The sequence below is a fragment of the Scyliorhinus canicula genome, chromosome 2 (genome assembly GCF_902713615.1).
Source record: "Scyliorhinus canicula chromosome 2, sScyCan1.1, whole genome shotgun sequence".
Taxonomy (NCBI): domain Eukaryota; kingdom Metazoa; phylum Chordata; class Chondrichthyes; order Carcharhiniformes; family Scyliorhinidae; genus Scyliorhinus; species Scyliorhinus canicula.
In genome coordinates this window covers 174,081,473-174,103,519 of record NC_052147.1, presented here as the reverse complement: position 1 = coordinate 174,103,519, position 22,047 = coordinate 174,081,473, and the positions used below count along the sequence as shown (strand labels likewise).

The 22,047-nt window shown below is 48.8% G+C and overlaps 1 protein-coding gene across 5 annotated transcripts in view; it reads right to left on the bottom strand.

Annotated features, from left to right (window-relative positions):
• LOC119961774 (protein boule-like) overlaps window positions 1-22,047 on the bottom strand; it is a 240,951-nt gene that overhangs the window by 171,932 nt on the left and 46,972 nt on the right. For all 5 annotated transcript variants that reach the window (XM_038789076.1, XM_038789074.1, XM_038789073.1 and 2 more), the window contains exon 4: window positions 7,014-7,068. In XM_038789076.1, coding sequence (XP_038645004.1) covers window positions 7,014-7,068 — 55 coding nt within the window. The remainder of the gene's footprint in view (window positions 1-7,013; window positions 7,069-22,047) is intronic.

The following is a 22,047-nucleotide window of genomic DNA, read 5'->3' as shown; positions in this document are numbered from 1 at the left end:
GCCATTTTGTTCCGACCCCATAACGTGCGCTCCATGGACGCCGCCATTTTACCCACAGGTACTGCGGATGCCGCCATCTCGTCTCCAGGGGCCGCCATCACGGGACACGGGTCGCTACCGCTCCTCGTCGGACTCATCTGACTCAACCGCCAACCAACCACTGCTCGCCTCCGTTACGCTCGACCAGTCCCGTCCTCGCAACCTGGCATCCTCTTCCACATCGGTGCTGGTCAACGGCCATGTGACCTCCTGCCTCATCGACTCCGGGAGCACCGAGAGCTTCGTCCACCCGGACACGGTAAGGCGCTATTCCCTTGCGATCCATCCCGCCGACCGGCAGATCTCCCTTGCCTCCGGTTCCCACTCTGTCCCGATCCGGGGTTTCTGCCTGGTTAAACTCACTGTACAGGGTGTGGAATTCGACCGTTTCCGTCTGTACATTCTCCCCGACCTCTGCACTTCACTCTTACTAGGCCTGGATTTCCAGTGCAATCTCCAGAGCCTCACCCTCAAATTCGGTGGACCCCTACCTCCCCTCACAGTTTGCGGCCTCGCGACCCTCAAGGTTGAGCCCCCCTCCCTCTTTGCTAATCTGACTGTGGATTGCAAGCCCGTCGCCACCAGGAGCAGACGGTACAGCACCCAGGACAAGGCCTTCATCAGGTTCCAAGTCCAGCGGCTGCTTCGGGAGGGTATCATCGAGGCCAGCAACAGCCCTTGGAGAGCCCAGGTGGTAGTGGTTAACACCGGGGAGAAGCACAGAATGGTCGTGGACTACAGCCAGACCATCAACCGGTACACGCAGCTCGACGCGTACCCCCTCCCCCGCATTTCTGATATGGTCAATCAGATTGCACAGTACCGGGTCTTCTCTACTATCGACCTGAAATCCGCCTACCACCAGCTCCCTATCCGTAAATCGGACCGTCCCTACACTGCCTTCGAGGGGGACGGTCGTCTGTACCAATTTCTGAGGGTTCCCTTCGGCGTCACGAATGGGGTCTCGGTCTTTCAGCGAGAAATGGACCGAATGGTTGACCGGTATGGATTGCAGGCCACCTTCCCGTACCTCGACAATGTCACCATCTGCGGCCATGACCAGCAGGACCATGATGCCAACCTTTATAAATTCCTCCACACCGCATCTCTCCTTAATCTCACGTACAACAAGGAGAAATGCATGTTCCGCACAGACCGCTTAGCCATCCTTGGCTACGTAGTCCAAAACGGACTACTGGGACCCGATCCCGACCGCATGCGCCCCCTCATGGAGCTCCCAATTCCCCACTGCCCCAAGGCCCTCAAACGCTGCCTTGGGTTTTTCTCTTATTACGCCCAGTGGGTCCCGCAATACGCAGACAAGGCCCGGCCACTTATCCAGTCCACACATTTTCCCCTCTCGGCCGAGGCACAACAGGCCTTCGCCTGCATTCGATCTGACATAGCCAGGGCGGGGATGCACGCCGTAGACGAGACTCTGCCTTTCCAAGTAGAGCGACGCTTCAGATGTCGCCCTTGCCGCCACGCTGAATCAGGCCGGCATACCCGTGGCATTCTTTTCACGCACCCTCCACGCCTCCGAAATTCGGCATTCCTCTGTCGAAAAGGAAGCCCAGGCAATCGATGAAGCGGTGCGGCACTGGAGGCATTACCTGGCCGGCAGGAGATTCACTCTCCTCACTGACCAACGGTCGGTAGCCTTCATGTTCAACAACACGCAGTGGAGCAAGATCAAGAATGACAAAATCTTGCGGTGGAGAATCGAGCTCTCCACCTTTAACTACGAGATCTTGTATCGCCCCGGCAAGCTCAACGAGCCCCCAGACGCCCTCTCCCGAGGTACATGTGCCAGTGCACAAGTGAACCAGCTCCGTGCCTTGCACGACAGCCTTTGCCATCCGGGAGTCACTCGCTTGTACCATCTGATCAAAGCCCGCAATCTGCCCTACTCCGTCGAGGAAGTACGGACAGTCACCAGAGACTGCCAGATCTGTGCGGAGTGCAAGCCGCACTTCTACCGGCCAGATCGCGCGCGCCTGGTGAAAGCATCCCGCCCCTTTGAACGACTCAGCGTGGACTTCAAAGGGCCCCTTCCCTCCACAGACCGCAACACCTACATCCTTAGTGTGGTCGATGAATTTTCTAGGTTCCCCTTTGCCATCTCATGCCCAGATATGACGTCTGCCACCGTCATCAAGGCCCTGGATTCCATTTTCGCCCTGTTCGGTTTCCCCGACTATTCCCCGACTGCAGTAGGGGGATGTATGCCTGTACCTGTAACACAGGTTCCTCCGGTCAGCCCCTGCCGGCTAGCTCCGCCTCATTCATGAGCGATGAGCTGCGTCAATTCCTGCTCAGCAGGGGTATCGCCTCCAGCAGGACGACCAGCTACAACCCCCGGGGTAACAGGCAGGTAGAGAGGGAGAACGGGACGGTATGGAGGGCCGTCCAGCTGGCCCTACGGTCCAGAAACCTCCCAGCCGCTCGCTGGCAGCAGGTCCTCCCTGACGCGCTCCATTCCATTTGATCACTACTGTGCACCGCAACTAACAGTACACCCCATGAACGTGTTTTTGCCTTCCCTAGGAAGTCCACATCCGGAGTGTCGCTCCCGACTTGGCTCACGACTCCGGGCCCAGTCCTTCTCCGTAGGCATGTACGGCACCACAAGGCGGAACCCCTGGTGGACAAATTACGCCTTCTCCACGCCAACCCTCAGTATGCCTACGTGGAGTTCCCCGACGGCCGCCAGGACACAGTCTCGCTCCGGGACCTGGCTCCCTCAGGTGCCGATCCCATGCCAACACCCCTTCCTGCGCCAACCCCAGCGCCCCCCTATTCATCCCCATCAGGTCCATCCCTCATCCCCCTGCCCACCCTGGAGGACACGGAAGATTTCGGCTTTCTCTCGGAGTCATCCCGCCAGCAGCCAGCACCAACACCACCAGCACCTGCACCATCGGGGCCATCACCGTCTGTGCCGACGTCACCACCACAGCTACGCCGATCACAGCGGAACGTCCGACCACCGATTCGGCTCAACCTGTAACCTGCTAACCGGAGGAACTCTTGATTTTCCTTGTTGGACCCTCTTGTAAATAGCATCCTTTGTATTAGAGTTACATGTCACCCCCGCCGGACTCATTTTTTACAGGGGGTGAATGTGGTGAGATAACCACTGTAGTTATGTGTACTGCAGTAGGGGGATGTATGCCTGTACCTGTAATACAGGTTCCTCCGGTCAGCCCCTGCCGGCTAGCTCCGCCCACAGGGAGCTTATGTATAAATGTATGAGAGCTGCTCAGACCCTTAGTCTACTGTTGCAGATGGAGGGACAACATCGTACAGCAATAAAGCCTCTATTGTACTAGTCTCTCGGCTTTGAGTATAATTGTTAGCGCCACAATTTATTGCTGTACGATTTCCTAGTCACCATGGACATCAGAGTCAAGCTTGACCGTCTGCAGCTGGATCCGCATTCGCCTCACGCCAGAAAAGACTTTGATCACTGGCTCGCAGTCTTCGAGGCCTACATCTCTTCAGCAGAACCTCCCCCGACGGAGGCTCAGAAAAAGCAACTCCTGTACTCCAGACTTAGCTCCAGCGTCTTTCCGCTCATTCGAGATGCGACCGACTACACCGTAGCTATGGAACTGCTCAAGGAGAACTATGCACCATCAGCGAACACCCTGTTTGCGAGGCATCAACTTTCTACTCGCGTCCAGCAGCCGGGTGAGTCGATTGAGGACTTCTGGAGGGCCCTTATACCTCTGGTACGAGACTGCGACTGCCGGGCTTTGAGTATAATTGTTAGCGCCACAGTCTGCACATTCTCCCCGTGTCTGTGTGGGTTTCCACCGAGTGCTCCGGTTTCCTCCCACAGTCCAAAGATGTGTGGGTTAGGTGGATTGGCCATGCAAAATTGCCCTTAGTGTCCAAAAAGGTTAAGTGGGGTTACTGGGTTATGGGGATAGGGTTGAGGCGTGGGCTTGAATAGGGCCAGTGCAGACTCGATGGGCCGAATGGCCTCCTTCAGCACTGTAAATTCTGATTCCTCAAACTGCCCTGCCACCTTCAATGATTTATGGTCAAAAGTCCCGATGTCCCTCTGTTCCTTCACTCCCTTCAGAATTGTATCTTTTGTATTGCCCCTCTTTGTTTGCCCTCCCAAGGTGTATAACTTCACACTTCTCTGCAATACATTTCAATGCCATTTGACCAACCATTGCCCCAGCCTATGTTCTCTTGAAGTCTATCAGCATTTGCCTCGCAGTTTACCGTGCCTCCTATAAATCCCCAGGACCTGATAATCTGCACCCAGGATAATAAAGGAGGGAGCCAAGGAAATAGTGAATGCATTGGTTGTCGTCTTCCAGAACCCGCAGAATTCTGGAACAGTCCTGGCAGATTGGAGGGTGGCAAATGTAACTCTGCCATTTAAAAAAAGAGGGAGGGAGAACAGAGAAAACAGGGAATTAGTCAGGTTAGCCAAACATCAACAGTACGGTAAATGTTAGAGTCTATTATAAAGGATGTGGTAACAGGGCACTGAGAAACTATCAATGGGATTAGACAAAATCAACATGGATTTGTGAAAGGGAAATCATATTTGACAAACCTACTGGATTTTTTTGAGGGTGTAACTAGTAGAACAGAGAAGGTAGAACCAGTGGATGTGGTTTATTTGGATTTTAAGAAAGCTTTGATAGAGTACTGCATGAGAGGTTAGTACGCAAAATTATAACACATGCAATTGGGGATAATATATTAGCATGGTTTGAGAATCGGTTCGTAGACAGGCAACAGAAAGTAGGAATAAATAGGTATTTCTCCGAGTGGCAGGTGATGACTACTGAGGTCCAACAGAGATCACTGCTTGGGCCCCAGATATTCACAATATAGATCAATGATTTGGGTGTGGAAACCAAATGTAATATTTCCAAATCTGCTGACGACACAAACTAGGTGGGAATGCGAGAGGTGAGGAGGGTGTAAAGAGGCATCAAGGCAATTTAGACACATTGAGTAAGTGGGGAACTACATAGCAGATGGAGTATAACGTGGATAAGTGTGAAGTTAGCCACTTTGGTAGGAAAAATAGAATGGCACAATATTATTTAATGGTGATAGATTGGGAAGTGTTTATGTACGAAGGCACCTGGGTGTCCGTTTACACTAGTCAGTGAAAGTAAGTATACAGGTGCAGCAAGCAGTTAAAAAGGCAAATAGTACATTGGCCTTCATTGCAAGAGGATTTGAGTACAAGAACAAGGATGTCTACTGCAACTATGCAGGATCTTGGTCTGACCACACCTGGAGTATTGTGTGCAGTTTTGGTATCCTTATCCAAGAAAGGAGATACTTGCCAGAGTGTAGCAAAGGTTCACCACGCAGATTCCTAGGATGGCAGGATTGTCGCATGGGGAGAGATTGGGTTCACTAGGCCTACATTCACTGGAGTTTTAGAAAACTTGAGCATGGATCTCATTGCACCCTATAAAATTCTGACAGGGCAAAATAGACTGGTTGCAGGGATGATGCTCCCCCTGGCTTGGGGTGCTTGGGGGGGGGGGGGGGGGGGGGGTCGAGGACAAGGGATCACAGTTTCAGTATACAGGGTAGGCCAGGGGTGGGCAAACTTTTCCGTGCAAGGGCCACATTCAGAAATTCACAAAGGGCCGCATATTATATTAAGTAAAATAATACCTTTGGCCGTAGTTTGCCCACCCCTGGGGTAGGCCATTTAGGATTGAGATCAGGAAAAATGTCTTCACTCAGAGGGTGGTGAACCTGTGGAATTCTCTACCACAGGAAGCTGTGGAGGCCAAGTCACTGAAAATATTTAATAAGGCAATAAATAGATTTGTAGACACGAAAGGGGTATGAAAAGAGTGGGAATATGGTGTTGAAATAAAAGGATCATACTGAATGACTGAGCAGGCTCAAGGGACTGAATGACCTTCTACTACTCCTATTTTCTATGTTTCCAAGTTTTGTGTCATTTGTAAAGTTTGAAATTGTGCTCACCTAAGCCGAGGAAATTAATACTTCTAAATGCTGTTCTGCTTTCTGAAATACAACCATTCACCACGACTTTCTATTTCCTGTCCCTCAGCCAACTTTGTATCCATGCTGCCAATGTCCCTTTTATTACATGGTCTTCCTTGATGACAAATCATTCACATGGCATTTTATCAAAAGTCTTTTGGAAATCAATGTGCTCCACATCAATCATAGTATTATTGTCTACCTCATCAGAAAATTCCCAGATAAAGACTTTTTCACCACCAAGTTGAAACTGACTGGCCTGTGGTTGGTGGGCTTATCCATAATTCCTTTTTGAACAGTCAGTACCAGCATCGGTTGATGGACATGTAGCAAACAAATCCATTTGAGATAGATGTCTTCATGCGGCACATCTTTGCTGAAGGTTAGAGACCAATCCCCAAGAGGCAGATTTTGCCACAAAGGTTGCCGATGAAGCTACCAAGTATTGTTGTCAGTTGTTCATTGCGGTGACATCTTTTTTGAACGAGGGTGGAACATTTGCAATTCTCAGTCCTTTGGCCCATTCTTGTATCTAAGGGGGATTGGAAAATTATGCCTCCGCAAATCAAATGTGATTGTTACTTTCCCCAGAATCCTCAGATGCAACTGATGCCATCCTGGTGGCTTAATGACTTAAGTACAGCCTTTCTAATATTTCCTCTCTATCAATTTTTAGCCCATCAGCACTCTCCTCTTTCACAACAAATTTGGCACCATCTTCTTCCTTCTTTGGTGAAGACAGATGCAAGTGCCATTTAGTACCTCAGCCTTCATGCATAAATCTCCTTTGTATTTTTTTTCTGTACAACAAAAAAGACATTACAGTTGGCTTTAGTGCCACTCAATTGGGAGAGGGAAAAGCTGGGGCACATTATTAGGATGGAACTGGAACTTGGAGAACAATTAACAAAGACAGCACTTTTAACAAACAAGATTTTTGTAAAATTAAAATTATTGGCTCTTACCTCCTGTAAGATCTTTTGAGCATCTTCTTGGGTTTCAAAGGTAATAAACCCATACCTAAAGGGAAGTATGGGCAGACATTTTAACACATTTACATGTATTTCTGACAAACAAGGAACTCATACGAAAAGTGATTCACGTCACATCGATGTGATAGTGATGCAAATATAATTTTTTCAAATTTTGGTCAGTGAAAACTACTGAAATAGACAAAATGTTGCACCTAAAATGAATTGCCATTGTATAAAACTTTTTAAAAAATCAAAAGTTAACATTGTTCTTAATTGTTTTATAACCAGTTTTAAAATCAATTTCCATGCTACTCCAGCTCTAAAGCTTTTATTCCCAGAACTTCTTAAATGTTAACTTGGCGCTTGTCACCAAATAAGGGCCATTTGTTAAGTAATTAACAAGAACAAAGAACAATACAGCACAGGAACAGGCCCTTTGGCCCTCCAAGCCTGTACTGGTCATGATACCAACTTTTGCCAAAACCCTCAGCACTTCCTTGTGCCTTATCCCTCTCTACCCATCATATCCACGTGTTTGTCAAGATACCGCTTGAACGCCGCTAATGTATTTTCTTCCACAACCTCCCTTGGCAACGCGTTCCAGGCACTCACCACCGTCTGTGTAAAAAATCTGCCTCACACATCTCCTCTAAACATTTCCCCACGGACCTTAAACCTATGGCCAATGGTGACTGACCCCTCCACCCTGAGAAAGAGTGCCTGCCCATCCACTCTATCCATGCCCCTCATAACCTTGTAGACATCTATCAGGTCATCCCTCAACTTCCGTCTTTCTAATAAAAACAGTCCGAGCCTATTCAGCCTCTCAACATAGCTAACCTCCAGACCACGCAACATCTTCCTGGTAAACCTCTCTTCACCCTCTCCAAAGCCTCCACATCCTTCTGGTAGTGTGGCGACCAGAATTGTGCGCAATATTCCAAGTGCGGCCTTACCAAGGTTCTATACAACTGTAGCATGACTTGCCAGTTTTTATACTCGATGCCCCGACCAATGAAGGCAAGCATTCAGTATGGTTTCTTGACTACCTTGTCCACTTCTGTTGTATGAATAAAAAGCTTTGGGATTCACCTTAATCGTACTTGCCAAGGACTTTTCATGAACCCTCCTAACATACCGCTTCAGTACCTTCCTACTCTCTTTATACTCAAGGGTTTTGATTGTTTCGAGACCGTACAAAAGTATTTTTCGTTTTGGCGAGGTTCACAATATCCCTCGTTATCCAAGGCTCTCTAAACTTCCCATACTTATCCTGCATTCTCTCAGGAACATGACTTTCCTGAATCCTAATCAACTGTCGCTTGAAAGACTCCCACATGTCCAATGTTGATTTACTATCCAACAGCCGCACCCAATCCAAATTTTTCAATTCCTGTCTAATGTTATTGTAATTTGCGTTTCCCCAGTTTAGCACCTTAACGCGAGGGTTACCCTCATCCCTGTCCAAAAGTACCCGAAAACTTACAGAATTGTGGTCACTACTCGCAAAATGTTCCCCTACTGAACCCTCAACCACCTGTCCAGGCTCATTCCCCAATACCAGATCGAGTACTGCCCCTTCCCTAGTTTGACTATCTACATATTGCATCAAGGCAGCTTCCTGGATACACCTTACAAACTCTGCCCCATTCAAACCCCTAGCACTAAGTGAGTTCCAGTCAATGCAGGGGAAATTAAAATCCCCTGCCACAACAATCCTGTTACTTTTGCACCTATCCAAAATCTCTCTACCTATCTGCTGCTCTATCTCTTGCTGGCAGTTTGGGGGGCCTGTAATAAACCCCCAACATTGTGATTGCCCCCTTCCTGAGCTCTACCCAGAATGCCTCATTGTATGAGCCCTCCAATGTGTCCATCCGCAGTACGGCTATAATATTCTCCTTCACCAATAATGCTGCACTCCCACCACTTTTACAACAGCCGGGAGCTGTATTCTGCCACGAAACAGAAAAAAATGTATGCTACACTGGATTATAAAGTTGTCATGATATAGTTGTGACCTTGATCAAGTAATCTTTTATGCCCCCACTTTACATTTGTTGGTTGCTTTATTTTTGACTTCTTCTCTTGGTACCCTTGATTTTCTAACAAAAGCTTTTGCTGTACTTTTGCTACAAGAGCAAGTTAACTTCAGCAAGAGCAGGGATTGAACCCGACACTGTTGCCGTTATTCTGAACCACATAATGGTGACCTAGCCAACTGCGCTATCTCTCCACTCACGTAAGTCTGAGAAGAAAAATTCATGAAAAAACTAAGTTCAAAATGGAAGAAAGTGAGGAGTTTTGTATTCATTTTAAGGACTGTAAAATTAGGAGCATTGTGAATTGGAAGAACCGATCCGCACTTAACAGATAAAACTGCAACAAAGTGGAGACTGAAAAAATGTACCCTTTTAATTTCCTGAGCATTGAATTTCTATGTAAAAAGTATTCAAATATCAAGTGGCCAACTATCACATAATGTTAGCAACCATTTTATTCTATCAAGTCCAAAACAAATAAAAGTTCCCTGAATTTCTGAGGTCCTCACTGTACGACTAAGTTGGGCAGAATGGAAAGACACTGGCCTCATCCCAAATTAAGATGGTGCCATTATCAGAGTTTAGTTGGGTCTGAAGGGCACATCAAAGGCATTCATTGCAACAATAATGAAGAAAATGGGGCAGCACGGTAGCATGGTGGTTAGCATAAATGCTTCACAGCTCCAGGGTCCCAGGTTCGGTTCCTGGCTGGGTCACTGTCTGTGCGGAGTCTGCACGTCCTCCCCGTGTGTGCGTGGGTTTCCTCCGGGTGCTCCGGTTTCCTCCCACAGTCCAAAGATGTGCGGGTTAGGTGGATTGGCCATGCTAAATTGCCCGTAGTGTCCTAAAAAGTAAGGTTAAGGGGGGGTTGTTTGGGTTACGGGTTATAGGGTGGATACGTGGGTTTGAGTAGGGTGATCATTGCTCGGCACAACATCAAGGGCTGAAGGGCCTGTTCTGTGCTGTACTGTTCTATGTTCTATAAAACTCTACTGGCTCTTCTATCATGATGTGTAGATGCCGGCGTTGGACTAGGGTGAGCACAGTAAGAAGTCTCACAACACCAGGTTAAAGTCCAACAGGTAGCTTTCAGAGCACTACCTCTTCCGCAGGAAGCACCTGAGGAAGGAGCAATGCTCCGAAAGCTAGTGTTTGAAACAAACCTGTTGGACTTTAACCTGGTGTTGTAAGACTTCTTACTATGTTCTTATATCATGAACAAACCATTAAGGGGCTATGAATTGCAAAAGATCCTGTCCTCTTCTGTCTGCAATTATTACAAAGAACATACAGCACAAAAAAAAGGCCATTCGGCCTATTAGAACCATGCCAATTTATATTAGCACGGGTTAATAAAGAATATACTCAATTCCCTCCTTGTGCAGATCTGGGACTTTACAAGGGCGTTCCCAGGTGGCAAGAGTTCTGCTGAGAATAAAAAGAATAGAATTTCTTCAGAGGCCCAGTTGGAAGTTTTATCCATATTCCTACCGGCAGAAGGTTTAATGGACTTCTTAAACTTGATAAAATGTTGGTGAAGTTTAATTGTGCCCCAACATCCACCCCTGGACAGAAATCAAACATTTCACCCTCTCATTAGGGAGAGAGTGAGGGTTCACCGTCGAGCGAGAGGGCCAGCCCAGGATTGAGTGTGGCTGCACTGCTTACGGCAGAGAAGATGACCGAGGTGATATCCTTGGAGCTGGGGAGGCAGTTTGCAAAACATATGGAGGTGCTGAGAAAGGGGATAGCGGTGGCATTGAAGGCATTGATGGACGAGGCAATTACCCCAGTGAGGGTGGTTATGGCGAAGACATCGGCCGACGTGAGGGAGCAGGGGGAGAAGATGAAGGGAGTAGTGGAGGCCGTGTCACAGCACAGTGATCAGCTCACCTCGATGGGGGATGAACTGTGGAGGGTGGTCGAGGCCAATAAGGGGCTGCGAGCAAAGTCGGAGGACTTGGAAGAACTGCTTGATTCGGCAAAATGTGAGGATTGTGGGCCTGCCTGAGGGGGTGGAGGGCCCGAAGCCGACGGAGCACTTTGCCAAGATGTTGGAGGAACTGATGGGAGGGAGAGAGAAACCCTCTCAGTATGAACTGGACCGAGGTCATCGGTCGCTGATGCCTAAGCTGAAGTTGAACGAACCGCCAAGGGCAGTGATCATCTGTTTTCACAGGTACCACACGAACAAGGTAATGAACTGTACAAAGCAGAGGCGGGAGGTGCAGTGGGCTGATTCACATTTATCAGGACTTGACAGTGGAACTGGCAAAGAGATGAGCAACTTTCGGCCAAGTGAAGACGGTATTGTACAGGAGTAGGGTGTGTTTGGAGTGGTGTATCCAGCGAAGCTGCGGGTGACCTACAACTCCAGAGACTTTTATTTTGAGACGATGGACGCATTTGTGAAGGCAGAAGCCTTGGGGCAGAAGCGAAGAATAGGACTGAAGAGATGTTGTGGACTGTGGAAGGGGAGTTGGGAGAGAGTGTATATATGTAGTTTTGACATACGTTTTTACTTCATGCTGTTATAGAGGTTAAGTTTTTTTACTGTTGTTCTTTGTAGCGACGTTTTTCTCTTGAGACGTGTATTGTTTTTCCTTGGGCTGGACGTGAGGGAGAGGAGGGAAGGCCTGGGCAGGAGCCCCTGCACCAGCAAACGTAAGTCAGCTTGTGAACGGAGGTGTGGTGGGGGGGGGGGGGGGACTGCAGACACTGGAGCCTGGCAGGCAGGTTTCAATGGGCCCAGGAGGTGTGAAAAAAGGAAGGGGGGATCCATTCTGGGTGAGACTTCTTCGAGAGGAAGTGTAGGGGGGATTCTGGGAAGGGGATACTTGGAGGGGGAGATGGGTTAATAAAAGAGTGAAATTCCAAATGAAGAAAATGGTGGCGGATCAGGGAGATAGGTATGTAATAGTGACAGGGGTGTTGGAGGGGAGGTTGGTGGTGTTGATAAGTGTGTGTGGTTCCAACTGGGATGATGTAGGATTTGTAAAGAAGGTGTATGGGGCCATCTTGGATTCACATGAATTCAAGTGGGTGGAGACTAGAACTTGGTGCAGGAGCCAAGATTGGACAGGCCGCGGCCGCTTGCCCAGTCAGGGGGGAGCAAAGGGGGCGGGGGATCGTATCCACGGTGGCCTGTCCCGTGATCGGGGCCGACCGATCGGCGGGGGATCGTATCCTGGTGGGGACCTATGTTCCTCCGCGTCGGGCCCCTGCAGCTCTCCGCCATGTTGCGTTGGGGCCGGCGCAGAGAAGGCAGCCCACGCACATGCGCGGACTCGTGCCAGTCGTAACGCGCATGCGCAGACCCGCGGCGCCCATTCTGACGCCCGGATGGGCAGCTGGAGCAGTGTGAGGCTCTCCAGTGCTGTGCTGGACCCCTGTTCGGCGCAGGATCGCTGCTCCTAGGGGCCTGTTGACGCCATTGTAAAACGCTTCGGCGTTTACGACGGCGTCAACACTTCGCTTCAGGATCAGAGAATCCCGCACAAGGTCTATTCACGGATAGATTTTTCTGTGGTGGGGAAGGCGCTCTTGGCTGTGGTCAAGGGGACAAAATATTTGGCAATTGCGATATCAGATCATGTGCGCATTGGGTGGGCATGGTGTTGGAGAAGGGAGCAACACAGAGGCCACGGTGGAGATTAAATGTGGGGCAGTTGCGGGACCGAGGGTTTTGTGATAAGATTGGGAAAGTAATTGAGGAATATGTAGGGTTTAATTGTATGGGGGGGGGGGTTGCAGGCAGTGGTGTGGGAAGCTTTGAATGCAGTAGTGAGGGGGGGGGGGGGGGAAGTGATAGCATTTAAGGCAAAGGTGGATAAGGAGGAGTGGGTGAAACGGCAAAGGTTAATAGACAAGATGTTGGAGCTAGACAGGAGGTATGCAGAGGATGTGGATCTAGCACTGTTGGAAAAGAGGAAGGAGTTGCAGGTGAGCTTTGATTGGCTGTCCACAAGGAAGGTGGTGTGCCAATTGAGGCGGGCGAGGGGAGCAGTCTGCGAGTATGGAGAGAAGACAGGGCACATGCGGGCAGGCCAACTTCGGAGGGAGGCAGCGGCGAGGGAAATTGTTCAGGTGCAGGATAGGGCAGGGAGGTTGGTGGTGGCTCCGGACCAGATTAATGGGGTGTTTGAGGAAAGAGAAAATGCTGGAAAATCTCAGCGAGTCTGGCAGCATCTGTAGGGAGAGAAAAGAGCTAACGTTTCGTGTCAGATGACTCTTTGTCAAAGCCAACAGACAGAGAAAGTGGGAAATATTTATACTGTGGAGCGAGAATGAAAGATGAGTCATAGCCACAGAAACCCAGGGAAACCAGGTGCTAATGGCCACAGAAACCAAGGATAAAGAGTGTTAATTGCAGTCCCCAGAGAGGGCAAAAGATGTGAAAGGTCAAACAGCAGGGAAACTAACATCAGGGGCTGGATTCTCCCCTACCTGGCGTGACGGAGGGTCCCGACGTAGGGGTGTGGCGCCAACCACTCAAGGGTCGGGCCTCCCCAAAGGTGGGGAATTCTCCCCACCTTTGGGGGCCAGCCCCGCGCCGGAGCGTTGGCACCAGAAGACTGGCGCAAAAAAAACGGCACCCCCGGCAGCAGGGCTGGCCGAAAGGCTTTCGCCGGTCGGCACATGCGCGATGTGGGTTTCTCTTCCGCTTTCGCCATGGCGGAGGCCGTGGCGGCCGCGGAAGAGAAATAGTGCCCCCAGGGCACTGGCCTGGAGTCTGAGCGGGGGACCCCGATCGCGGGCCAGGCCACCGTGGGGCACCCCCCGGGGTCCGATCGCCCCCCCACCCTCCCCCCCCAGAACCCCGGGGGCCCGCTCGCGCCGCTGATCCCGCCGTTACAGAGGTGGTTCAAACCTCGGCGGCGGGAGAGGCCTCCCAGCGGCGGGACTTCGGCCCATCCGGGCCGGAGAATCACCGCAGGGGCCTCGCCGGTCGGAGTGGCGAGATTCCCGCCACCGCCACTTCCCGGGTGGCGGAGAATCTCTGCCACGGCGGGGGCCGGATTTTCGGCGGCCCCAGGCGATTCTCCGACCCTGCTGGGGGTCGGAGAATTTCGCCCCAGGAGTTTTATGAGAGGTTGTATCAGTCGTAACCAGGGGAGGATTGGGGGTGCAGGAATTCCTGGATGGTTTGGAATACCCGAGGTTGGGGTAGGAAGTTAGAGCCACATTACAGGAGGCGATAGGGGAGCAGGAGATAAAGGGCATGATTGGGAGGATGCAGTTGGGGAAAGGTAGCAGAGCTGAACGGGTTTCCGGTGGAGTACTATAAAATTTTTTGGGGTAAGTTGGCGCCGTTGATGATGGAGATGTTTGAGCAGGCGATAGGGAAGAGGGTGCTGCCACAGACTTAGGGGCAGGAATCGATCTCCTTGTTGCTCAAGAAGGATAAGAATCCAACAGAGTGTGGGTTATATAGGCCCATGTCACTCTTTAATGTGGATGCAAAGGTGTTGGCGGTTAGTTTGGAGGAGTGCCTCCCGAAAGTGATAGGGGAAGATCAGATGGGGTTTGTGAAAGCGAGGCAGCTCTTTTCGAACATTTGGAGGGTATTGAATGTAGTTGTGGCACTGGCGGAGGGGAGAGAGACAGAGGTGGTGGCGGTATTGGACGGTGAGAAGGCATTTGACCGGGTAGAGTTTGGGTATTTGATGGTGGTTTAGGATTGGGTCGTGATTTGTGGTGTGGATAAAATTACTTTACAGGGAGCCGAGATACAGGGACCGCACAAATAGTATGAATTTGGGGTATTTTGCTCTGCATCGAGGGACCAGGCAGGGATTTCCTATATCCCCCTGTTGTTTCTGCTTGTGATTTGAGCCTTTGGCCATCGCATTGAGGAGTTCGGGGGGGGCATCTCATTGAGGAGTGTGGGGGGGGGGCGGGTGGAGCATAAGGTATCTTTTTACGCAGACAACTTGCTATTGTATGTGTCAGAACCAAGTGCGTCAATCGGTGGTATGCTGGAGGTGCTTCGAGTGTTTGGGTCTTTTTCGGGATACAAGCTAAATTTGGACAAAAGCGAACAGTTTGTGGCGCCCCGACCAGGAGTGGGGGCTGCCATTCTGTACGGTGGTGACCCACTTTAGATACCTGGGGGTGCAGGTGGCATGGGATTGGGGGGGGGGGGCTCTGTAGGTATAATATTACTAATTTGGTGGGGAGGGTGAAAGCGGATTTGGCAAGTTGGAATGGTCTTCCTCTGTCGTTGACAGGTCGGGTACAGGCAATTAAGATGAATATGTTGCTGCGGTTTTTGTTCATTTTTCAGTGCCTGCCAATCTTTTTCCCAAAACTGCACTTTTAAGAAAGTGGAAAAGATGATTACCTCGTTTATTTGTGGGGGGGGGGGATGGTGGCTAGGATTAGGAAGCTGCTGTTGCAGAGAGGGTTGGGTCTCCCGAATTTACTGTATTATTACTGGGCGGCGAATGCTGAGAAGGTGAGGAGTTTGGCAAGAGGGGAGGAACTACCAGTGGGTTAGAATGGAGGAGAGTCTGCGCAGGGGGTTGGAGTTGAGGGTGTTAGCAACAGCGCCGTTCCGATGACCCCGGGGAAATATTCTGGGAGTCCGGTGGTGATGGCTACGTTGAAGATCGAGAGGCAGTTGCGCCAGCGCTTTAGGTTGTGGGCGGGGCCAAGGGAAATGCATTTAAGCCATGGGAAGTGGGATGGGAGTTTTCGGAGATGGGAGTTAGGGTATTAAAATATTTGTTTCTGGGGGGCTGGTTTGCGAGGCTGGAGGAGCTGGCGGAGAAATATAGGTTAGGGCTATAATATAGGTTGCAACGTCGTGCGCAAGGTTTGGGGCTGATACAGTTGAAGGTGGTGTATTGGGCGCACCTCACAAGAACAATGATGAGCCGACTCTTTGAGGGGGTGGAGGATGTTTGTGAACGCTCTGAGGGGTGGGGGGGGGGGGGGTCGCCCTGCAAATCACGTTCATATGTTTTGGGCCTGTCCAAAACTGGAGGGGTATTGGGAGGTCTTCAAGGTAATCTCGAAGGTGGTGCACGAGACTCAAACCAGATCCCCTAGAAGACATATTCGGGGTGTTGGATCAACCGGGGTTGGAAGCGGGTGCGGAGGCAGATGTCTTAGCCTTCGCTTCACTGATCGCCCGAAGGAGAGTCCTGTTGGGGTGGAGGTCAGTTTCTTCCCCTGTGCCTTGGCATGGCGGGGGGCCTGCTAGAGTTCATAACGCACGAGAAAGTGAATTTTAAGTTGACGGAAAGGATAAAGGGTTCTACAACTCATGGAACTTTGTTTATCATGCATTTTCAAGAATTGGATGACATTGAACAATGTGAAAAAGGAGAAAAATATTTTTAAAAAATATATTGTGGGGCAGGTGCAAATATTCGCATACATAACTTGAAAGAAAATACCCATGTGAGTTACAGTACACTGCTCACAAAGAAATTAATATAACAATGCTGAAGAATACCAAAAATGCTAGACACATTTTGCTGGATTCAATAGTTTGGTGAACAATTTAGACTTTCTGTAATTATATCCGGGTGTGGTAAATCCACCTCAAATTCCGTTTTCTAGTACTTGCACCTAGGATCATAAATGTTATGGTTCCAGGAATTTGTTACTACCTCCAATGGCGGTCACCATTAAAGCTGGAATGTATAGGGTAAATCAGAAATTATTAGGTGTTAAAAGGCTAGGGTTTTAAAACTCTGAAGGTTTGAGGAGGAGAAAAGTGCTTTGGTCCTCAAAATGCACAAGTTCAAAGATATTTTATTACAATGGTACATTATTCTTCATTCAGTAGCCTATCACATGATCTTTCTCAAACATTTCGCCTTCACTGCAGAGATTAGTAGTCTCACTCACTCTTGTATGGTTATCTTCTTACATATCAAACCATTACATTACACTATCCCTAACAATGGCTTCCACCCCAAGACATTATCACCAGAATCTCCCAGAAGTTTAATAATTTCTCACCCATTTTAATCCATGAAAATATCATAGAAAACAGGATAAGCTTCCACATGGATGCTTGACTCCCAGCTTTATCTTTCTACCACCTTACTTGACTCCTCAATCCCTGTGCTATGAGATTGCTCAGTATCTATCTTTGATCATTTATCAATTTCCTCCAGTCTAAACACTAGGGAGAATGAAGCTATCATCTTCAGCCTGCAGGACAAACCGTGCCCTTGTCATCAACCAGATCCCCTGAATCAAATATGATTTCAACCCTGGCCTACCATTCACACACACAATTTTACTCATCTCAAAAAATATTTGTCGCGTTGCATCCCAGTAATATTGTCTGCCTTCATCCATACCTCAGCCTATCTGCTGCTGCCACTCTCACCTGTGACTCTGTCACCTCCAGACTTGACACCTGCAGACTGGATTACTCCAATGCCCTTCTCAGCGGCTTCCCATCACTTAACACACCAGCTTACCCAGGGCTTTGCCACCTGTATTCTATGCTGCATCAAGCCATACTCATCCATCACCCACCATTCTAATATTGATTTCCCCTAATTTTCCTGTTCTTTCTTACTTTTGTAAATTTATAATCTCTTATACAACTCCTCCTCAAAATCTCTATTCGTGAATCAAGCCATTTGTGTTTTCTCCTCCCCTTAGTCTGATTGTTGGCAGATGTGATTTGAACTACATAGGCTCTTCTACCTCTTTTCTTATGAAGAGGTCTATAGGATCACACACACACACAAAATACAGTTCTGTCCAGGTGCTACCTTCAGGCTGATCCCATGTGACTCCCTAATCCCTCATTAACCCTTAAGTCACGAACACTATAATACAACACTTCCCCCAAAGTCTTCACCCAAATGTATTTGCAGTAATATTTCCATGCCACCCATCCTCCCAAAGTCTCCGTTTCGATGGTCTGGAAGCTTTAAGACTCATCCACATCTCCTTCTTTTCCAGTTTGGAGGAATGGTGGTCTCAACTGCCTTGGGTTGACTTTGTTGGCTCGAGTTGAATTTATAGCTTTCAAATACTCGGGTGCCAATGTCTGGTTCACTCCTTGCTGTCGTATTTTGATTTGTTGACACTGTTATTCTTGGTTGGATATCATGTACTTATTCCTCTCCTTCTGGAGGGCATGTTCACTCAGTTTGTTCAGAGAGTGAGCTTAAGGGCTGACATGTTCTTCCTGGAAGTTGAACGTTTACACCTTATGTTTGTCTTTTTCTCATCTTTGAGCTCAATCTGGAGTTTGGCTTCTAATGCTGTGCTCTATTTCTCCATATACACTTGTGACTCCCTGGGATTGACTTTATCTTGTGCATTTTAGCTTGAAGCTCCAGCTTCATTGCTCTAGTTTTTCCTAGTTCTGTGAGAGCGACTGTTTGACTCGGAATAAAGTCGAGTTCAATCTTCTGCTACTGCTCCTTTGCCTCTGTGTCTTTTGTTTTAAGGTGTGATGGTACTCAAATGAAGATTTGCCATCTACAAAGGAGCTAGAATAGCTGCCTCCGCAAAGAGAGGGCAATTCCGAACTGAAGTCCCAGTCAAGATCATTAATACTGAGTCTCTAATTCAGTGTAGTTGACTAGTGGTTATTTTGAGGTCTTCTGCTGTTTTGAGAAGGTTGACGGTAATAAATATTTGCTGCTCAAGAGAGAAATGGGTGAACTGCGGACGACATACAGAACTTTATTTGCTTGCTGCCATACTGGAACGGCTCTTGAATCATGCCTATGACCGGGAGTTGGATTCCTCCAGGATGATAATGGTGTGTCTGTTGTCTGTAGCCAGAGGTCTTTTAGCCATACTTCAAGATCCAACAGGGCTATCATGCTAGCTCCTCGGCCTAACTTGACATTTGAGAGGTTACAAATATATGTCAGCATTCTAAACTGTGGATCTGGAAACCTTAATTTCTTCCAAAAAGCATTGTTGGACTTTTTCCAGGTGTGGCTCATCCACCTCATGGACTTGTTTGGGATCCTCTTCATGTCTTGAGATTTTGGACTTGCACATCTTTTCCAGGCAGTTGCAGTGAAAGCACTGCACAGTGATTGCTGGACATTGCTTGTACCTATAAGGGACTGGACTCTCCGCCCGCTGCGCCACATTTCTGCCTCGACCCGCTTCTCTATTACAACAACCGGTCAATGAGGTTTCCCATTGTGGGGCAGCCCCACGCCGTCTGGAAACCCCTAGTCTCCTGAATCCCGCCCAGGATCTCTGACACCACAGCATAGATATGATTTGCCACCATCTTGTGTTTTACTTAGAAACTGCTTTCTTTCTCCTGGAGTCTCACTTTTCTGGAGGATTGTTGGGTTTGCTCTGTAGTATGGTTTAACTTCACCACACAAAATTTTTTTGTTTTTTTTATAAATTTAGTGTACCCAATTCATTTTTTCCAATTAAGGGGCAATTTAGCATGGCCAATCCACCTACCCTGCACATCTTTGGGTTGTGGGGGCGAAACCTATGCAAACACGGGGAGAATATGCAAACTCCACACGGACAGTGACCCAGAGCCGGGATCGAACCTGGGGCCTCAGCGCCGTGAACAGCAGGGCTAACCCACTGTGCCACCGTGTTGCCCTCTCACCACACAAAATTGATTAGTTTTGCTGAAGAACTTCTGATTCTCTGAAAATTTAGCTGGATTTTACTACAGTCAGATATTCTTCAGATTGGAGTACATCCAAAAGGGTAAAGCAGCCACTCTCACTACTATTCATTGGAGTGTATTCAAAAGAATATCATCAGTCACTCTTGCTACTATTCTATCTCTTGAGCTCTGACCTAAGGTCACATAGTCACAACTTTTAGCCAATCTGTAAAACTCATTTGGGAAAGTGTTCAGGTTCCTTGGGCTTATGACTCTCTTACTAAATCTTGCTCACTCCAAAGTTTTATTGCTTAAGTTGGAGTAGGTGTCAACGGGCTTCATAACCTCTTCAACGTTATCAGAAGATTCACTTATTCCTTGTCTGACAATTACTCTGAGCCTGAGCTCAGAGGGGTTAGCATGCACGTGGAGGATCTCTCCTACTAGCAAAAATATCTTTTAAGTGCAACAATTGAAATATTTTGGAAAGTTCAGAACTTGGCATAAGAAGGCATTTACTAGAGTACTGGAAAAAAAAGAGGACTATTGGGTGAGCTACTAAAGAATTGTAAGGGAAGAAGCAATGCCAGAGGTGCAGCAGGCCAACTTCGCGAGATTTTCTTTATTCTTGTTTCCTCTCGTGGCTCTTTTTTTCTCTCTCTCTCTCGTTGGGTCTTTCTTCCCTTGGTCTTTTATTTTCTCTCTTTATTTCCTTTTTTTGCCTCGTGGGTCTCTTCTCTATTTTTCGGGGTTTCCTCGCTTTTTCGTTTTTCTCTCTCTCTCGAAGGAGAACTCCGTTTTTTTTCTCCCCGTGGTTTTTAAAAAAAAATCACGTGGTTTCTTTTGTTTTAAATGGGGTTTTTGTTTTCTCCGTTCTCTTATCCTTTTCGTTTTCTTTTTTGGAGGGGGTCCTCTTTTCTTTTCCCTTTTTTCTCTCCCTGGGAGGTCCTTTCTTTCCCTCTTTTTCTTGCTCTCCGTCGACAGAACCGCAAAATGATCAACTGTTAGACAGAACAGTACAGCACAGAACAGGCCCTTCGGCCCTCGATGTTGTGCCGAGCAATGATCACCCTACTCAAACTCACGTATCCACCCTATACCCGTAACCCAACAACTCCCCCTTAACCTTACTTTTTAGGACACTACGGGCAATTTAGCATGGCCAATCCACCTAACCCGCACATCTTTGGACTGTGGGAGGAAACCGGAGCACCCGGAGGAAACCCACGCACACATGGGGAGGACGTGCAGACTCCGCACAGACAGTGACCCAAGCTGGAATCGAACCTGGGACCCTGGAGCTGTGAAGCATTTATGCTAACCACTATGCTACCGTGCTGCCCTTACTTTTATTTTTTTAAAACTCGCCAAAACTCTCACCGATCTGTTCTCCGAACGTAAAGAACATGGGAGACGAAAGAAGGAGAAATAAAATGATGGGAAACGGCCAGGACAGGGGCCACATGTGGACCAGACGTGGAGGCAATCGTGTGAGTGGACCAGTGCACGAGGCAGCGGAGCGCAAGTCTCACAGGAGTGAAAAGGGCAGAACAGCCAAGTACAAAACCCTCCGTCGCCGCGAGCAACCTGGATGGTGGCATCCCTCTCAGAGGCACTGAAAGAGCACCATCAAGAAATTAAAACGGTCATACAGCGCTCAATGAAAGGTGCAGTTGCTGAAACTCTGGTGCAAATACAGATTGCTCTGAGCAGGGCCGAAAAGAAACTGGAGGCCCAGGAAGCCACCATCAAAGACCTTGAAAGAGCCGCAACCGACCAAAGTGACCGGAAAAGGAGGTGGAGAGACTGGTCGTGGCGCAGGGTAACCTGAGCAGGAAGGTTGAGGACCAGGAAAATCGGTCAAGGAGGCAGAACCTGCGGATCGTAGGCCTGCCAGAGGGAATAAAAAGGCACGACCCCACAAACTACATGGCCCAAATGCTGGGCAACCTAGTGGGAAGGGTGACCTTCCCTTACCCACCAGAAATAGACAGGGCGCACGGCTCTCTGCGACCAAAACCCAAGGACGAAGAATAACCAAGGGCCATCATAGCCAAATTACACGGGCACCAGAACCGAGAAATAATCCTGCACTGGGCCAGGCAGTCCAGGAACTGCAGTTGGGAAGGACGCACATTCTGAATTTATCAGGACACTGGGGCTGATCTGGCCAAGCGCAGGATGGAATTTTACAGGGTGAAATAATTCTGAACTTCTGATTCAAGATGCGTTCGTCACTGGCATAGGGTCAGCTTACATCCGCCAGCGCCTCTGAGAAGGGGCTACCCTCGACCACGCGGCGACCAAGAAGCTAGCGATCTCACTTATGGTCGCCTCCCGCAATGTACAGGCATATGCCCCCGACCGCTCGGCCCACCCCTCCTGTGCATCGTGGACCCTG